Below are 18,844 nucleotides of genomic sequence, written 5' to 3' on the forward strand. Positions count from 1 at the left end.
TTTGTCATTTTGTTTTTAGTGGCATGCTGAACGATCGGACAGGAGAAAGCCCGTGCTCGCCCAGTCCGTCTCTTTCCTTCGCCGAGGAGATCAAGCTGCTGGTTCCTCCAGTGGAGGTGAAGTGCAGTATCGCCTACTCCACCGGCCCTCCACGTGTATGACCCCTGATTTACATTGTTTTTATATTTATTCTGTATTTATTCACTGTATTTCATCAGTAGGTGAACAAATGTAGATTTTACCTCCACAGCCCACATTCAAGCTCCTCCTGTCAGAAAGACTATAGATATGAAAATATATGGATTATTGTTTACGCAGGAGGAAACTGAGCGTGAGAAGAAACCGAAATCTCACATTGTCGCTGCTGACCTTCACACAGAAAGGTATTTTATTCTCGCAACTTAAAACTTCTTCGATAGACTTTAGTTTCATAAAACCGTCATGTTTGTGTCCAGCAGCATGTGGTGCCACGGTTTCTTGTTTACTTCTCTTCGTTGTGTTCCTCTGTTGTTGAAGGTGCACGGACTCCTGGAAGACTCCCATCCCGTGTGCGAAGCTGTTCCTGTTCCTCTCCTGCCTCATCCTCCTCGTTTTCATGATCTCTGGATGCGTGTTTCTGCTCAGCGCTGTGTGGGGCAGCTGGTACCACATTTTGCAGCCCTCCTGGACCGTTCTCGCCTTGCCTCCCATCTGATCTCAAGTTGTTGGCCGCTTTCGTTTGTTCAAACTGAATGTTGTGTTCTGAGCTGAAAACCACAAATAAAAACATCTTGGTTTTGTTACAGTTGCCTGAATCAGTTGATGTGTTGATTGTGAAAAAGAAAAGATATGCCTGTTTTATAATCCTGTTGATTAGGATTCATAATCAGTTTACTACAGTTTTAATGCACAATGTCTGAAAGTGAAGCATTTTTCTTTAAAGATCAAAACACTAAAGCAAGACAGGCTTCATGAGTGAGGACATACAAAAATAAAACCAGAAAAAACAATAACACAACAATCCGTGGAATTAGGGCAGAAAGCATAGCATCTGCACAGAAAATGAAGACGATTCCATGACGATCGGATGTTTTCCAGGGAAAGCGAGCAGCAGTCTGGACACATGTGACCTGGGTTCGTGTTGAAGTCATGCCGCCTCCTCCACGCCTCCCGCCGCCCCACCCAGCTGGAAAACACCTCCTGGAGGACGCCGCATCCTCCTCCACGCAGGGAACGTCTGACTGCTGGGATATTTCTGTTTTTGTTATTATTTAAAGGGCCTAGTTTTTGTTTTGTTTTGTTTTGTTTTGTTTTGTTTTGTTTTCCGGCTGGAGGCTGGGAGATGCCGGCGGCAGGCCGAGCCTCGCTCCTCTCTCCCCCCGCGGATGGAGCCTCCTCCTCCGGGAGCAGCTGAGAGACGGTAGCATCGGAGGAGGAGGAGGAGGAGGAGGAGGAGGAGGGGGACAGCCGGCAGCTGGGCGGCTCGATCCAGTCCGAAACCCGGGGGTTGTTGTTAGGGAGGAGGAGGAGGAGGAGGAGGCGGCATGTTCTGAGCGCGCAGCCGAGGAGAGGCGGCGGCCGGCGGGATGAAGGCTCCGAGGAGACCGGGGCGGACGCGGCTCCTCCCCCGGTTCTGCGTCTGTGGAGTCGGTCTGCTCGCAGCCGCCTGGATCTTTCACTTCAGAGATGCTGCAGGTGCCTCCACGGAAACTGCAGCCCGATCACTCCCTAACGCACCACTGTGTTTGTCTGTGCTCCTCATAAAGCAGTAAAGTTAGCGGCCATCCTGCAGCTCCACATGGACATCGTCTGCACGCTTCTACAATAATGTCTGCTCCTTTTCAGACCCCCGTGCTACATCTGTGGACATCTCCTTATCAAAAAGAGAACACATCCGTCTGAAAGAAGACAATGAGAGTGACAGCATTTCCAGATCTGGTGAGATTTTTTGCACAAATCACGCTGCAATGTCCAGTTTTGAGACTTGTGCATGCAATAACCACTGTTGACAGTTATCTGAAGGTGTGTGTGTGTGTGTGTGTGTTGTAGCTTGTTCTTGTGCTGGGTATGAAAGTGTGCCATCATCCGTCTCCATCTTCCCTGTGATCCACCTCATGTCTCTTCCTCCAGCCTGCACATCTTGATGTTTGAACACAGTCAGGCCTTTGAGGGAGGCGGTTGCTAGGAAACTGAATGCTGGACTTGTTGTTGGATGCTGGCGTGGCTCTGGCTCTGTTCAGAGAGCTGCCCCGCTGTAATGACCTGCTGATCAGTCGCCTCTCATCAGCAGCTCTGCTTGGATCAGTTTGCCTGCCAGTGTTTCAAACAGCCAAACAGTGACGGCGACTTATGGTTTGATGCTGAGGTGAATAGATTTTTATGGCCAGTTAAAGAGATGACGAGGAAACAGAATTCAGATCATATTTGAAGCCTGTGAAAATGTATTTTTCCAATTAAAATGATACATAGATTTTTGATGTTAGTGTCCAAACTGAACATCGACACGTGATTTTTGTGTTTGTCTGGAGCTGCACAGAGTGGCCTCTGTGCAGGGTCCTGACCACTTTGGTCACGGATCTTTGCAGCCTTCTATATAAGTTTAACAAATCAGAAAAAAAGCAGTTTAGTAGCCAGCATTACAGATGACAATTTTCTGCATTTTACCTCCTAAAAGGCTTTTTTTTTTTCTTATTGTGCAGTGAATTGTGGCTTTTATGAGGCCAGTGTGTAGCAGAACTTTGAAACACAATAATCCTTCACAGATGGAGAGTGACTGATTGTGATGAATAATCTAAGTGAAACCAACCTGAGGGCCTCTTAACATTGTTCGTTTTAGATTTTGGGAGAACTGAAAAATGGATTCATTATGAATATTAGGCTGTGATAAGTATCTCATTAAACGAATAGAAAACTGGGCTGTAATGCAGCTGGAGCCTCAGTCACATGAGTGTGGTGCTGCTTTGATGGCGAACCCTAAGTCAGATACACACTCTTGCAGATTTCACGCATGCCAGTTGACTGCATGTTCAAGAGAAACATCAGCAGCAGCAGCAAATTGCTGTAGACAGTGTCAGCCTGACCTAAATACAACGATACTGTGTTCACTCTCAGAGAAAAATCAAAAATACCTAAATCTGGCTTACATGATGTGTTTCTCCGACACTCTATATTATAAGGACAGCATTTAAAAAAAAAAAAAAAAATTCCTGGTTAAAATCCATGTTTTGTGCATCTATTCCACAGCTGTCAACGAGTTCCCAGAAGACATCTTCACTCTTGATCAGAGGAGGCATGGCGCGGTGCTCCTGCACGTTCTCTGTGTGAGTACCAGCTCCGCCTCAAAGCCAAAATGACATGAAAAACATTTTTCCTGCATTATAATCACAGTGTGCGTCTCCCCCCGCCTTGCAGGCGATCTACATGTTCCACGCACTGGCCATCGTGTGCGATGTTTACTTTGTGCCGTCGCTGGAGAAAGTATCAGAGGTTTGAGCTGATTGATTAAAAAAAAAAAAAAAAAAAAAATGCTTCTTCTCCAACTGTTTAGTTAATGTTTAACCTCTGCAGACTGTTTCTCAGCAGGATGTCAATAGAGGAAGCACTGATGCCGTCCTTTAACCAGTTTCCTGTCCTCTCCTCCAGAATCTGCAGCTCAGCCAGGATGTTGCTGGTGCAACCTTCATGGCCGCCGGCAGCTCCGCCCCCGAGCTCTTCACCTCTTTGATCGGTCAGCATGCGGCTCCTCTAATCAGACTCTCACTGCACTGCAATCACCTGCAATCACACCAACATGAGGCTGACCAGGAACCGTCGAGTAGCCGTTAAAAACATGCCGAGAAGAGCGTGTTTTGTTTTGCTTGATGGGTCACCATCTCGCCATAAGTATTAACCAACATTTCTGTTCAGAGGAAAGAAACACTTCATCTAAATTTGTGTTATTAATAGATAGACGGAAATATCCATAACTTCTCTCATGTTTATTGATTTTTGCTTCCTTGTCTTGCTTTTAGGTGTGTTTATCACAAAGGGAGATGTTGGCGTGGGGACGATCGTGGGCTCGGCTGTCTTCAACATCCTGGTCATCATCGGTATCTGTGGCATCTTTGCCGGACAGGTACGTGAACCCTTTGAGCAGACTGTAGCCTCTTCCACATCCTGAAACTGTAATTTGGCCTGGCAGTGAACAGCCTCTCCTCCCTGCAGCCCATCTCTCTGAGCTGGTGGCCTCTGTTTCGTGACGCCGTCTTCTACATACTGTCAATAGTGGTGCTTATTCTGGTAAGGAATCTCTTTGATTTCTAATCTGGACTCTCTTTTTCACTGTTTCCCTCATATCAGTAAAACCTACATCTATTCATCACTCCATCTTTTTTCTTTTTTTTTTGCAGGTGATCTATGATGAAAAAGTCATGTGGTAAGACAGATGAAAAACGTATTTAAAAAAAAAAATCCATCAAGCTCTCAGCTGCCATTGTGATAAATGATGTGTGTTTGGTTGCAGGTGGGAAACGATCATCCTGATCTCCATGTACGGAATCTATATAATCATCATGAAGTGAGTCTCATATATATATATGTATTAAACCACTACACAGTATTTTATCATTACAGACATCATATCCATGTGTGTGTGTTTGTGTGTGTGTGTGTGCAGGTTCAACAGGTCTCTGTGCTGCCTGGTGGAGAGGCACTGCAGCCGGGCAGGTCAGCCGTGTCTCAGCACTCTGCGGCGGACGACCGCTGTGGGAAACGCTGCAGACTGTGACAATGACATGGTGCCGCTGAAGCCAGGTGCAACATATCGTTTTTGTAGGTGTGCACGTGTACATCCAAAACATCCAACGCCTCCTCCTGACCTCCTGACACAGTTTCGGCTGCCAGTCGGAGCCTCTTCTGTCCCCAGCGGAGTCTGAAATAGAACTAGACCACATCGATGGGCCAGTTCTCCTTCCCTCATTTCTTTCCTCTGTCATTTCAGTCCTGCTAGTTTTCAGTTTCTCCATCTTTCCCTCTCAGTCTGCTGAAGCTCTCTTCAGTTGCCCTCTGCTTCTTCCCTCCGATCACAGACTCGGCGGCCGGCCAGGACTCCGGGGTGGCGATGGTGGACGAGCTGCTGAACGCGCACCCACACCAGCTCACCTTCTCAGAGGCAAGCCTCCGCCTTCTCATCTCCCCGCATTTCCCCCGCCCTGCTCCCTCCTGCGCATGGCAGGACGCATGATCATCAGCGAGGTACACTGCACGAGTTTCAAAGATTCCTGACTCAACAACAGGAAACAATCAAGAGATTTCCAAGGTTTTTTTTAAATATGAAAACTGAAGATCTTCAAGCAGTGAACTGTAGTTCACTGTTTGAAGACCTGCTTCCCGGCCCTCCCGGCTCCGCAGCATGCCTGCTTGTCATTTACTCCGCCTCTGCTCTCTGCCATCCCCCTGATCAGCGCTTCTCAAACTCCCTGAATGTGAGGACCCTGCCTTGCCGCCCCGTCGCCTCTTCTCCCCGTCCTCATAATGTTCTCCCCCCTCGCCCGCTGCCGTGTTTCCCACATCGTCCTGTTTTCCTCGTGTTTTTCACGTCTCCTCTCTGACTTCGCCCACAGAGGCAGAGGCTGATTCGGTCTCGGGTCGGCCCGGAGGAGGGGGGCGCCGCTGGGGAGGAAGGGTCGGGGGCCGCCGGCTCCTGGGGGAGGGAGAAAGGCGCGGCGGCCGAGGGAGACAGGCCGCCGCCGGCGGGGGAGAGGGAGAGGGGCAAAGAGGCGGGGGGAGACGCGGGGGGAGGAGGAGGAGGTCAGCCTAAAGAGGAAGAGGAGGAGGAGGAGCAGGAGGAAGAGGAGGAGGAGAGCTCTCCTTTCAAACCGTTTGTCATACCAGGTGAGAGAAAAAGGACGTTTGATGCAGATTCTCTCCTTCATCACACTACTTGTGTTTCGAGATTTTCATTAAATATATTTAAATACTGTTGTCATTTAGAATGGTGTCAAAATATCTTGTTTATATAATTTTTTGTTTTTCATCACAAGGATTGAATGTAATTCCTTTAAAAAAAAAAGTTTAATATTTACAATAAAGTTGGAATATTTTTAAGTAAAAAGTAAAAGATATCAAGGACTAGTCCAAAAAGTTGCATTGCTATTGAAAGCATAAAACTTTGTTCTCAATATGTTCTTTGTTTCCAACATCTACAATTTGTTGTTTGAATACATTCCTAAATGGAAAAGCCTCTCACCATTAATCTTTATTTAATTAATTTGATCCTAATAAACAATGATCCAAGAAAAACACTAAAAAGTAGCTCCTTCCCAGTGTTCTTCACCTGTTTTTTAATAACGAAAGTGTATTTTAATCACAAAATCATATTCACTCATATTTTTCATGGATCCCTCATGACAATTTACAGTGAAACTACTTGAAGGACCAACCAGAATCTCATAAACAGGTTCAGTCTAAAAGGAGGAAACGATCAGACCAATGATATAAGACTTGTAGCTCAGAAGCATTGTTCCAACAACATCATCCATCATTGCGATGATTACTAAACTTCAAGAGACCAAACTGCGAAGCTGCGTCCTCTGCTGCTTCCTGCAGCCTAATGGATGTTTTTATAGCTGCCGGAGTTAATTAAAAGGAGGTGGCACGTGAATAATGCAGAGGCTTGGATGAATCTGTGACGACGCCTGTGGGAATGCTGTGTGTGTGTGTGTGTGTGTTTCCGTCAGACGGCTGGTGCGCGCGCCTCAAGTGGCTGCTGTCCTGGCCTGTGAGCGTCCTGCTGTACTGCACCATCCCCGACTGCAGCCTGCCCCGCTGGGAGCACTGGTACCTGCTGACCTTCCTGTCCTCCACGCTGTGGATCGCCCTCTTCTCCTACCTCATGGTCTGGATGGTGCGTGGCGGGACGGACGCTGCAACATTTAAAAAAACAAAAAGCCTGGCGCACACATTAATGAGCTCTCTGTCTGCCTGCAGGTGACCATCATCAGCTACACGCTGGGAATCCCGGAGGTGATCATGGGAATCACCTTCCTGGCGGCCGGCACGAGCGTTCCCGACTGCATGGCCAGCCTCATCGTCGCACGGCAAGGTGTGAACGTATAGATATTGTTGTGATCCAGCAGTTTCATCAGTTTCAGTTACTTTGGAGAATGATGTTGTGGCCAAAGTCTTGTAGACCTTGCTGTTTTCAGTTTGCATGTTCACTTTTTACCCTGACATTTCTTTATAAACTGCTGTTTATATATTTTCTTTTCTTGACAATCTGTGGTTTTACATGTGGGAATCACTGCAGGGATGGGCGACATGGCCGTGTCCAACTCCATCGGCAGCAACATCTTCGACGTGCTGCTGGGCCTGGGCTTCCCCTGGGCGCTGAGGACTCTCATCGTCAGCTATGGATCAGTGGTAACGCCCGCCCCTCTGTAGCCTCACGCTGTACGCTTGCTGTCTGTGGAATAGACCGAAAAGACGTATGTTTTTCAGGTTACCATCAACAGTAAAGGCCTGGTGTACTCCGTCATTCTGCTGCTGGCCTCAGTCACTCTCACTGTGAGTAAACCTAAAACTCTGCTTTTAATCGCCTAGAATTTCCATCCAGTCTTTGTCTCTGCGTGAGCCTCTGCAGCGGGAAGTTAAGCTTCCTCTTTCGTTCCACTCTGGCTTCAGCGGTGACGGAGTGTGTTTCCCCCTCAGGTCCTGTGTGTCCACCTGAACCGCTGGAGGCTGGACCGCAGGCTTGGACTTTGTCTCCTGCTGCTCTACGCCATCTTTCTGCTCTGCGCCGTCAGCTTCGAGAGGCTCTAGAGGGTGAATCAAGGTCAATTCGTACCTGCTGAGAAGAGTCATTTCAAACTTTTGTTGTGGGAACTCTCCTACCTGAACCATAACATAAAGCCCCTTTTACCTCTTTGAAATTTATTCACTCTTCTTGATGTCTTTGGCTCTTTTTGTAACCAGTATTGTTTATTGTTATTTATTGCTTAATATACGGTATTACCTGAGTATTTTAACAACGTATCTTGATAAAGGTGGCGTAGAGTCTTTTTCATATTAAACCCAAACCCTGTTCTGTCAGCAGATCATCTGCATCCATCTCTCCCTCTCCCCGACCTCCTCCTTCACCACATCCATGGATCTTCTTCAAAGTCTTCCTCTTTTCTTGTCTGGCAGCTCCATTTCTAGCCTTATCTCTAAACTGCTCAAGTCGATCTCTTCATTTTTAAACCGTTCCCTCCCTTCTCGCTGCCGTCCTTCAGACCTGTCGCTCATCTCCACCCTCTTCCATCCAGTGCATGTTTCAGCCCCTGATGAGCTCCCTGAAGCTTCCATTTTCACTTCCTCCACACGCTTCTTTCCCTTTCAACACATTTACCTGCACGGGGATGAAATGGCTATGAATTCAGGTATGAAGTTACTATTTATGTACAAAGGTGTGAAATTAATAGGGTACGAATTGACCAGCACCACTAGAGGACACACACACACACACACACACACACACACACACACACACACACACACACACACACACACACACACATACGGCCAACCTGTATTCCACCCTCACTGTTGCTATGAATCAAATGTACGGAGCGGTACGGTCTATTTCCATCTGGCAGTGGCTGTACATGCTGGAGCAGCGTTACCATGACACCAGCTGCCTGAAAAGCGACATTGTTTACCTTTGATAAATGAGTATTTTACATAGTTTTGTACCGAAGCACCTCCAGAGCAGACCCGACTGACGAAGCACCGTCTCGCCGCAGATTTATACAGTATTGAATTTGTATTCCGAAGAGATGAATATTGTATGTGAAACCCGCCTACAGTGTGTCCGTTTACTTATTATCACTTTACGACTGCCACAAGTAACCTCAAAGACCGGACGACGATGCGTGTTCGTTTATATAGCGGCTTCTCGGTTTGTGCACTCCTCCCATGTCCAGGTTTTCATCCCACCTTTGTGTCTTTCTGCTGTAAATCAAGCATGGCTCACCATCACGCTCCAGATAATTGCACTAAGCCACTGTTGTCTTGGCCTCTCGTATGTAAGACGGGCCCCCTCCCTCCTCGTTCCTGAAGGCCTCTCGGTGCAGGGGTCTCGCGTTTTCGTGCTGAAACACAGGTGACTTATACGCTACAAGTTGTTGTTGAATGTGTGTCGTGGAGAGAGAGAGTCCCCGAGTGCAATAAAATGCTTTGTTCTGTGAGCATTTTTCGTCCTGTGCTTGATTAGCGTTATGATAACTTGAAAAAAAAAATCCATGGCTTTTATTTGATAGCACTCTGTAAAACACTCTGTGAAATTCCGTGTGTTGATAAAGAAATCCAAATGATACAGGATACAGGAGGCGATCCAAAGAGCTGATGCATGTATAGAACATGGACTGCTGGGTGTCTGGGAGCGACTCTCCAGCAGCAAATAGTTAAAACGTGAACACTGCTGATCATCTGACACAGTGTCAGTCTAGTTTGTGCCGTAACGTGGGCTCTGTCTAATTCTGGCCAGTCACATTTATCGTATCGTCGTCTCTCTGCACCTGCAGTGCTGTCACAGGAGCTCTCCAGGTGCTGAAACCCACAGACACTAATCAGCTCTGCGGTTGTCGTGTTGACTTTAGGCTGAATCCTTCCGGACTGCGGCTTCGGTTCAGTGTGAGTTCCCGTCATGACAAACGCTGCAGAACAAACCAACTGCAGCAGGAGTGTTTCGACACCCCTGCTGCACAGCCGTTTGGTTATGAATGGCAGGTCTAGTTCACTACAATGACGAGAGGCAGAGGTGTAATTGATGACTAAAAGAGTAAAACAAATATAAGACAAAGTATTTTGGTTTTGTGAAATATATATTTCTTAACTTTCACCAAAACTGCTACAAAGTTCCCCCTCTTCCCCTTTATTCTGGAATTGAAGACTTGCAAAAACAACAATGGACAGTCAGTTCAAAGTGATTTTTTTTTTATTGTCGGGCTAAATCAGCATCAATACCAAAAGAATGTAAAAATAAAAATAGTACAACAAAGTACATCATCTTACAAATACTCATAATGGAGGTTTGACATATCAGAAAAAAACCAAATAAATTCGAACATGTCACAGTCATAACAAAAATAGAAAAGGTCAATACAGTACATAGAATGCATCAGGAGCTATATATTGAAGTGTCTGCTATACCATAGACTTTACAAAATTCTACTAGAAAATACTCCCAATACCAATGGAATATCAGGTAATACAAAATGTGTAAAAAATGAAAATAATAAAATAAAAATACAAATACAACAACAGAAATAACACTTGTGATGAGTGTGTGCATTCATACAGGTGCAATCCGCATGCAAATCCACCTCAGTGTGACAAACGGTTAAAGCAGCTACAGTCCGTTAATGACTCTGTGTCGTCGGTTCAATTGCAGTTGTTTCACATGGTGAGTGAAAAGATGATGCCACTGCTAAACTAATTCAAAAACGCCGTGTCCCGGTGGCCACGTTTCACGTCTCTGACTTAGAGTGACCTAAAATACGGAATAATGATGAGTTTCTCGAAAAGAAAAAAAAAGAGCAATGACCAAAAAAAAAGGCAAGCTTGGTTGTGAGGCTGAAACAAAACGTATGATCTGCTCAGTTTTGTAGTGTTTGGATGAACTGACTACGGAGTAACATAATCCAATACGGAAGTGTCATGTTATGCGACCACCTCAGTGTGTGACTGACGGCGATTCACGGTCCTGTCGGAGTGGTGTGTATTTCATATGACGGTGGATCTTGGCACTGACCCGTCCTCTTCAAAGGATGAAACACTCCGATGGATCAGACATACATACACAGACAAATGCCACTACGAAAGCCCACTAGTAACCAGAACAATAACAATAATAATATTAATAACTGTAATAATAATATTTCTTGACCGTATATGTGGTGACGTCTTCCTGTCGTCACTCTCAGGGAGTAAAAATAGAGAATTTGGCAGAAGAAAAACGGTTGTCTCGACAGTCCGCGCTGTGAGTGTGAGAGGGTGCAGATCATTAGCTTCAATGCTAATCTGTTATTTTTTTTTTCTTTCCCCCAGGTAGCGCTCATGGAGATAGCAGTTACTATGGTAACCGCATGAGCGCTGCCACTGGATGTAGTGTGTATGTACATGTGTGCGTGTGTGTGTGTGTGTGTGTGTATATATACCATATTTACACACAGTGTGTTGTGTGATTTGGGTCTTTGCAGGCAGGTTGGTTGTGTCGGTTCGACCCCCCCCCCCGCGCCGTGTGGTGCGGGGTTCTGAACCCCCCCCCGGTGGTGCTGTAGATATGAAGCTCTTCTGAAGCTCGTCTGTCGCCTGGACTCAGCTACATCTCCGCACTGACAGGAGGTCTGACGTTTCGATCGGAGGCAGGGGGGGGTGGGGGGGGGGGGGAGGATGCTGGGTGTCATAGTGTTGTGGGGTGGGGGTGGGGGTGTTGGGGGGTCCGGTGCGGTGTCACTCGGGGGCGGAGCTCTGGTTCTGCTGGTATATGGAGGCTTTGTCCTTGAGCAGAGCCAGGCACAGGTGGCAGCTCCAGCTCCCTGCGAGGCAGAACATGCATTAAAACCACTGTCAGTCAGCATCACACCTCACTTGATGCTGTTACAATCAACTGAACCCCCCCACTCCCCCCTTTTTTTTTATTTCTACAGTGTTTAAACATTGAAACAGCCGCAGCAGTGGCTCGACCCAAAACACTGCTGTGGAACACTGATAAGAGCCCTGTGCAGCAGATCGTATCCGCTGGATAAAAGCCGCTTTGAACCCGTGGTATCAGAGGAGTGCACCAGCATGTGATGATCCTCCTGGTCTGTTGACTTCTCTAGTGTGGCGCTCGCTTACCCTCCGGGGGTTCGGTCATGGGGGGAGTTAGGCAGTACATGTGGTAGCCTCGGTCACAGTCATCGCAGAACAGCAGCTGGTCCTGTGGAAAACGCAAACGAAAATGAAACTGGAATCACGTCAAGGTTTTGACTTGACATGTTATCAGTGGCGGCTTGTTGAGCCAACGCCATACGACGTGTCACTGGACTTTCACAAAGAGGCTCACGTCGTTCTCCGAGGTGCCGCAGACGTTGCAGCACTTGCACTCGATGCACTGCCAGCGGTAGGTCTTCACTGCCGCCATCATCACCGGGGTGAACTGCAGGCACGTCGGGTGGCCTGCGGGACAGAGAGGGGGACGGACGTCTGTGTGACGCAACCAAGCCGCAGCCAAGACTGACAAACAGAAGGTTTCTTAAAATAATAAAACCATTAGCAGCTCACTGCTACCTCAGAGGTCATCGCTACAAGAAAGGATGTTGTTAAATTTACAGCAGGAACATCGTGTTACGTGATAAGAAAAAAGGTTCACCTTCATGCCAAAAGCCATATCACTGTTAAAACATCCCAGATTTTTTCTGAATGCAAGGTAGCTGAATGAGACTGACTGACCATTGAGCTGTGCACTGAAAAAACAGTGCAGTTTATGAGTCTTTTAGGGCTACTAGTAGTGCTAAGTTCAAGGTTTAGTACTTTATGATTTAATTTTGTCTATATCGAGTCTGATCATGGGTCAATCACCTCATGTTTATTTTCCCTTGTTGTAAAATTGACTAAGTACGCTAAAATCAGCTTTTCATGTGAAGTGCGTGGAATATTTTCATTTGGAGCTTCTAACAGCTAAGTTGTACTTTACAGCTTGTTTTCTTGTAATTTCTTGAAGTGGATATTTTGCATTTTGATCCCAAAACGCATTGCATTTCACTGCCGTTGAAAGAATTGCATCATTTAAATGTGCTCATATTAAATTCAGCTCTTGAATATAGAAGTACATAAATGCAGTCTGAGATGGTTTCGTAACGGAATCATGGAACTTGACAGGGAAGAATTGACAACGGTCACTAACATGTGCTTTGCACCGACAGCTCAGAAGAAGCAGTTTGTACCTGAGCGTCCGCAGTCTGAGCAGGACACCAGCTCCTCGGACTGGCCGGTCTTCTGGTTTAAGGTGGAGTCTCCCAGGCAGAAGTCACAGTAGTCGTTGGGCAGAGCCAGACCATTGGGACCCTTCTTAGTTGCTGAGTGGATACAGAAGTGAAGAAAGTATTCAGTGTCTGTTACAAGACTGAGAAAGGAGAACGTGTGAATACCGTGCTTTCTCCGCCAGACTCCTTTATTGTGGCCACACCTGTCTGTGTCACATCTGTACAAAATGTTCTTACTGTGGTTAAACTGGTTGATGTGCTGATGGATGAGTGACAACTGACACACTTTCATGTACTTTCTGACACGGTGACGAGTGCAAACAGAAAATCAACGATCGATGCGATGGTATGTTGCAGGAACAAAAAACAAAAACAAAAAACAAAAAGATGAATGGTATGCTTCAAAATAATTAAAAAAAAAAAAGAAAAAGTCACGTGTCCCGACAGTGCAGGCATGTTTCAGTCATGAACACGGACACTCAGCCCAAAGACGAGATTGAAAACCATCATGGAAATCAAAAAATGAAAAGAGTGGGGGGAAAAAAAGAATGAGAGAGAGAGAGAGAGACTTTCCTCCAACAGTCACACACATGCTACCCAGCATGCACACACTCTTTCCTCCCCTCTCTCTCCCCGTCTCGTTCCCAGCACTAGAGAGTGACTCACTCTTCTGCTCCTCAGGCTGGCGAGGAGTGGGTGGTGCCTCGATCTCCTCGCGGTCCTCGCCCTCCTCCTCGGCCAGGTGAGAGTGTGTATAGTGGTAGCTCAGGCCGGGACGGTTCTTGTAGCGCTTCCCACAGACTGATACACACACACACGGTCACACAAAAAGTGTTACAGTGATGACTGGAACTGTCGTCCAAAAAGGCCCAGAGTGGCAGCGCAGGTGGAGGCGCGCCGTGTGTCGCCCCCGAAAACGACTTTTTTAATCATTTTGTTTTCCGCATGATTAATAATTGATTGGCGGACGATCATTCAGCACAGGCCAGCATTTGCACAGTGGGGCCAACAAGAAGTTACAAAGCGCACACGGAGCAGCATCTCAGCAGGGGGAAAAAAAAAACAAAAAACAAAAACAACGAACGGGAGGGGAAGGAAAAAAAACAAAAAACAAAAAAAAAACAACCCCGCATCCAGAAGGAAAAAAAAGTTCCAATTTAACTCTTATCAAATGTTAGTTCCAGGTGGGGTCTTTCAGATCACGCCATGCACGGCAGGAGGCTCGTCTTTCGTCTTTCAGGGGGAAAAAGCCAAAGCTTGTCTTGCTCACATGCGGTCTCACACACACACACACACGCACACAAACACAGACGCGACACGGGACGGGAAGCTTCTACTCACTGTCGCAGGCGTACGGCTTATCGCGCTCCTCCAGCGCTGCGGCGGCAGCCTCCGTTTTCTTTTTCCCGTTCTTGTCACTTCGACCCTTCAAAACAACGAACAGTCGTTAAACGACTGAAATACTGTTTAATGTCTATTAGTCATGAAAATATCCTACTGGGAATATTTTACAGCTCAGTGCCTTCAGGGGAGCATTTCTGCAGTACACACATTTGTTTGTTAGTTTTTCAAAAGACTCCAGCAGGGGACTCTGCGCTGCAAAAACATCCCAGCGTTAACCAGCCTGCTGGTTCTGCCAGTATAACGAATGTGAACTGAAATCCTTTGTATTGATAAGCTCTAACTTAAGCAGTGTTAGGCTTGAATGAAAACTTTTCATTCTGTGTTATTTAAGCCTCTCCTTTGCTTTGTGAGAGGGACATGAACTCCTCCACACACAGTACAGCAGGGAAGGCGTACTGGAGACATAAAAAATGAATCAGGGTGACGACGAAATAACTTGATTGAAACAACTAGACATTGCAGCTAAACCTCTTTAATTCAGCGCCAATTAATGAAAGATAAACTACAGCCACTGCGGCTTTGTTTTCATGCCCAATTTCATCGAGCAGCATGCTGTAGAAAATGTAAAGCAAAAAGACTCTCACCTTGGACTTGCTTTTTCCTCGCCTCTTGGGGGTCTCATCCTCAAAGTCTTCGTCATCCAGGTCATCCAAGTAGTCGTCGTGGTCTAGGACTCGCTGGAGAGAAAATCCCAGGAACAGTGAATTGTGTGAGATGTATCAACTTTGATACATCTCACATGACCGAACAAGGAGAAATTATTAAATGCAAGTAATTTGCTTGAATTCATTTCAGTAGTGACTCAAGATTTTAAAAAGGTTTTAAAAGATGTCAGAATATTCTTATCTCTACTGTCAACACTGGCACCACAGCCGAGTGGGATTTGCCCTTTTAACATTATTACGCTTCACTGGTGCTGCCACTGACAGAGACTAGTGTTCCTCCAGCTTTTAAGTCTGACCTTACGGATGCGCCCAGAGGACGTGTGAGTGGCTGCCGACGTAGCGGGAGGCTCCACGGTGGCTGCATCGTCCTCCGAGCCGCGGAGGTCCGACACGCCGCTCCTCCTGTCGAGGGGCTCTCCTTTCAGCAGGGCCTCCAAACTGCTGCCATCCACTGCTCCCAGAGCATCTCGCTTCAAACCCAGCTCCAAATCAGCTGCTTGAACCATGAAAAGCAAAAGCATGAGCATGTCAAGAAAACACAAATATCACAAAGAATTCATTAGCACAAAATCATCTCCTCACACCTCACTTTAACAAATAGGACACATATTTGCTCACAAGCAAAAATAAGGTTTGACCAGAATTAAAAGAAAAAATAAGACTTCAGGAAGGTCTTTGTGATGAATTGTTGGTTCACCAAAAGTGTTACCTGCTTTCAGAGTAGGGAAGGCCAGGCGCGGGTCCTCAGGGGGATGAGAACGCCGTTTCTTTCTCCAGCGACGAGCTGGATAGGTGTACAGCTGTCCAGGAGCTACACCTAATGCCAAAAAAAAAAAAAAAGAAAAAAGTGTTAATAGGACTTTAAAACACCATCTTTATTGTGTGGTTAAGTTTCAACTGTAGATTCCACGGTAAAATACATGCCTGCACTGCGGTGTCTCTTCTCCATCCAGATGTAACAGTTGGACTGGGCCACACCAGTCTGGGAGTCCAGGAAAGGCATGAGGATGCTGCGCTCCGCACACAGACGGGCGTTGTAACTGTGACACTGCTCAATGGCATCTCTGTAATACTGCTCTCCCAGCCTGAAATGTGGAAGTTGGACACTAACAGGTCAAACAGCACAGATCAAGACAGAAAGGTTAATAATTTTTGTGGAATAATTACAGTAAGTAAAACAGTCCATCATTCTGTTTAACAGATTTATATAAAAAAAAAGTCCAAGTTGCCCTCTGTAATTTTTGTAAAAAATTAAATACATTTCTATATGAACAGTAAATATGAAATGTCAGGTCAAATTTAAGTGGAAGAATAGCTTCTTTTATTTTGTTAAATAATTACTAGTCTCTGTATCTGTGACTTTCTACAAGCACTGTTCGAAATGACTGGCATTCGCACAGGAAATGAGTCACAAACTGAGCACAAATAAACAGATGAATGAAATCAGGAGGCATTATTACAGTGGAATGATGCATTTGATTCAGTTGTGACTTTAACTCATCTAGGGTCAGTGGTGCACAAAAGATCATTGAAATCAAAATAAAACTAACAAAACGGAAAGAAACAAAACAACCAAATGATGACAAATACTTAGAGATGCTGTAAGACATTTGATGAATTGGGATAACAAAATACACATAAAACGTATTATGAGGTGTTTTAGCCCTGAATAATAGTTGTCGGTGGACTCTCAACACTGTGAGCCCAAAGGCTCCTTTTATGATAAGTTATCCACAAATGCGCTGGGAAATAGGAGTAAATAGCTCTTATGAATTACCTATTGCTCAGCTTATGTGCGGCACAATTTTCGTAATATTTTAGTCATCAATGTTGTGAGACACGGATGTTATCACACAAATACTAAGACGGCCATCTTCGACGTATCAAACACGAGTAATGGATGTGCTTCCTCACGGTTACAGTATTTATCCTGAGCTTCACTCAAACCCATTTGCCGCATTGTGAGATGTGACTGGTACTCAGTCCACATTAACTTCACTGCATTTGATGTGTTTGCGGGACAAGGCAGCCTGGCTTCCGCACAGCCGTCAGCATTAACAGAAACGATGGAGGACAGTCAGAACAAAAGGTTGATTGTTAGCAAGTCTTCCGTCACAACAAAGCGCCCGCCAACCTGTCAGCTTACTGGACTATTAACTCTTTCCTTCAACTACACACGGAATAATGATGCTGGATGTGAAGCCACTTCACGCACAGACCCCGGGTGGTGGACTCGGGTGGAAACTGTGGCTAAATTCATCTCCATGACGGCTTTGGTTCTCCTAATATTTGCTCACAGCTAACGAGCTAGCCGTAGCTCATTGGATAACGTTATTCTCTTGGGACAATTATTGTAGGCAGTTCGGAGCCCGGGACGCAACGGATACAGTTGCTCGCACTTTGTGTCAACGAGAAAAAACGTCGATGAAGCACACGACCCTGTATAGTTGGTCCTTTAACTCTGTCGATAAATAAAGGTAAACTTACACTTTCACAACACTGTCGACGGCCGCCGCCATGTTTGCTTATTGCGGTTGTGAGCAGAGCCACTGCGCATGCGCAAACACGTCAGTTTCCGTGGGCGCCCCCGCGCGGTCAGAGGGGTTAAAGTGCACATACAGTGTGGCGGGCAACGAGAGGCAAAATTACATTATTTTGGTTTAAACTGCAAAACTTCAACAACTTTTTCAATTTACTTCATAAAATATTAGTATATGAAAAGTCAAGATTGGTTCCCAACTGGATAAATATGGAAATTCTACATGTATTCCATTGACCCATATGTTACAGCTGAATGTGTGCTATTAAGAAGAAATTACAATGAAGTTTATCACTTATATCATAAGTTCAGAACAGTTTTCATTGTTCCAGAAATAGTAAAAAAATTAAATAAAAGTATCATTTTGTCTCACATAGAGAAGGCCTCCAGCCCTTGTTGTGCTCTACAGATTGCAATAGGTAATATGGTCACTGTGTATGTTTTTGGGCCATGGGAGGAAAGTAATTAAATCCTCTGATTAATTTATAAAAGCAGCATATTTCTTTTTTTTTTTTTTTTTTTTTAGAACTGATCATTTTTCCAATCACAAGGTTGGTGTCAGTTTTTCATTGTCCTTCAGTCAAGACGCTAAAATCCAAGTTGTTCCAACTTGACAAGCTGTCAACATTGGTGTGTGAGAGTGTGAAAAAGAATTATGAGACAAGGTATCAAGAGTGCAAGTGGAATGAGGAAATGGCAGTAAGGTTGACTCTTACTGCATGAGTTCAGACCCCTGTTTTACTTGGAATTTAAGTTACCTTGACAGACGTTTGTCAGTTGGACATTCGACCGTTTGGAACAAACAAACAAACAAGGACAAGTGTGTTGAATGAGTCACACCCTATGCAACTTCACAAAACCTGTGAGGAACTGCTGGAATAAATGAGAATATTGCTTTATCAACTGAAAATCAAATCTAAATTCTGTTTTGCAGATGATACTGGAACCAGGCCTGCTGATCCCTAAGACCATGACCAAAAAATGTTTTTTATTCAATACGCAACAGTATTTACAGTGTCAGACAGGCCAACCCAGTCAAGGGAACAGCATGAATTGTTGACCAGATTGGAAAAAGAGGAAACCACAGAAGACAACTGAAACCTTCAATGTAGCACAGAGAATTGAACTGACTCTTCACGAAAGTTGCTTTTTGTTTCTGGAAAATAGTTGGAACAAAAGCATTTTGTGAATTGCATCTGTTTGTCCTCACCAGAGAAACCAGCTCAGTCTAATCTACAATCTAAAATGACTGCTAACTGAAGTAAACAGCCTGT

At 45.4% G+C, this 18,844-nt stretch overlaps 2 protein-coding genes across 5 annotated transcripts; one reads left to right on the top strand and one right to left on the bottom strand.

The window, feature by feature from the left end:
• The first annotated feature begins 1,531 nt into the window (after positions 1 to 1,531).
• On the top strand, positions 1,532 to 9,182 carry LOC115403122 (sodium/potassium/calcium exchanger 3-like). Its single transcript, XM_030111928.1, has 17 exons — positions 1,532 to 1,674; positions 1,825 to 1,917; positions 3,223 to 3,299; positions 3,391 to 3,465; positions 3,622 to 3,706; positions 3,990 to 4,093; positions 4,183 to 4,257; positions 4,368 to 4,393; positions 4,481 to 4,534; positions 4,634 to 4,770; positions 5,046 to 5,128; positions 5,580 to 5,850; positions 6,696 to 6,862; positions 6,946 to 7,060; positions 7,265 to 7,377; positions 7,456 to 7,521; positions 7,666 to 9,182. The coding sequence occupies exons 1-17, from the start codon at positions 1,566 to 1,568 to the stop codon at positions 7,774 to 7,776; spliced, it is 1,761 nt and encodes a 586-aa protein (XP_029967788.1). The 5' UTR covers positions 1,532 to 1,565; the 3' UTR covers positions 7,777 to 9,182.
• Positions 9,183 to 9,913: 731 nt separating this feature from the next.
• Positions 9,914 to 17,570, bottom strand: LOC115402111 (zinc finger protein ubi-d4-like). Of its 4 annotated transcripts, none has more exons than XM_030110541.1 (11): positions 17,519 to 17,563; positions 15,956 to 16,137; positions 15,741 to 15,848; positions 15,328 to 15,527; positions 14,951 to 15,043; positions 14,304 to 14,388; positions 13,629 to 13,763; positions 12,924 to 13,055; positions 12,044 to 12,156; positions 11,836 to 11,917; positions 9,914 to 11,534 (listed from the first exon to the last, which is right to left on the bottom strand). In XM_030110541.1, exons 1-11 carry the CDS (start codon positions 17,548 to 17,550, stop codon positions 11,449 to 11,451), a joined length of 1,248 nt encoding a protein of 415 aa, XP_029966401.1. In that variant the 5' UTR covers positions 17,551 to 17,563; the 3' UTR covers positions 9,914 to 11,448. The 4 variants fall into 4 exon arrangements, with proteins under 4 accessions (XP_029966401.1, XP_029966429.1, XP_029966412.1 ...); XM_030110552.1 differs by having other exon boundaries at positions 11,449 to 11,534; positions 15,956 to 16,116; positions 17,519 to 17,570; XM_030110562.1 differs by lacking the exon at positions 17,519 to 17,563 and adding an exon at positions 16,893 to 17,470 and having other exon boundaries at positions 11,449 to 11,534; positions 15,956 to 16,116.
• Positions 17,571 to 18,844: the final 1,274 nt, after the last annotated feature.

The sequence above is a fragment of the Salarias fasciatus genome, chromosome 2, assembly GCF_902148845.1.
Source record: "Salarias fasciatus chromosome 2, fSalaFa1.1, whole genome shotgun sequence".
Lineage (NCBI taxonomy): Eukaryota > Metazoa > Chordata > Actinopteri > Blenniiformes > Blenniidae > Salarias > Salarias fasciatus.

Excerpts from the sequence above, each read along its gene's own strand:
- LOC115403122 (XM_030111928.1), top strand. The coding sequence starts at position 1,566 with ATGAAGGCTCCGAGGAGACCGGGGCGGACGCGGCTCCTCCCCCGGTTC. Across the intron at positions 5,851-6,695 it reads CAAACCGTTTGTCATACCAG|ACGGCTGGTGCGCGCGCCTC; the intron begins GTGAGAGAAAAA and ends TGTTTCCGTCAG. Across the intron at positions 7,522-7,665 it reads TGGCCTCAGTCACTCTCACT|GTCCTGTGTGTCCACCTGAA; the intron begins GTGAGTAAACCT and ends TTTCCCCCTCAG.
- LOC115402111 (XM_030110541.1), bottom strand. The coding sequence starts at position 17,550 with ATGGCGGCGGCCGTCGACAGTGTTGTGAAAGT. Across the intron at positions 16,138-17,518 it reads GTCGACAGTGTTGTGAAAGT|TGTCCAACTTCCACATTTCA; the intron begins GTAAGTTTACCT and ends TTGACCTGTTAG. Across the intron at positions 13,764-14,303 it reads TAAGCCGTACGCCTGCGACA|TCTGTGGGAAGCGCTACAAG; the intron begins GTGAGTAGAAGC and ends TGTGTGTATCAG.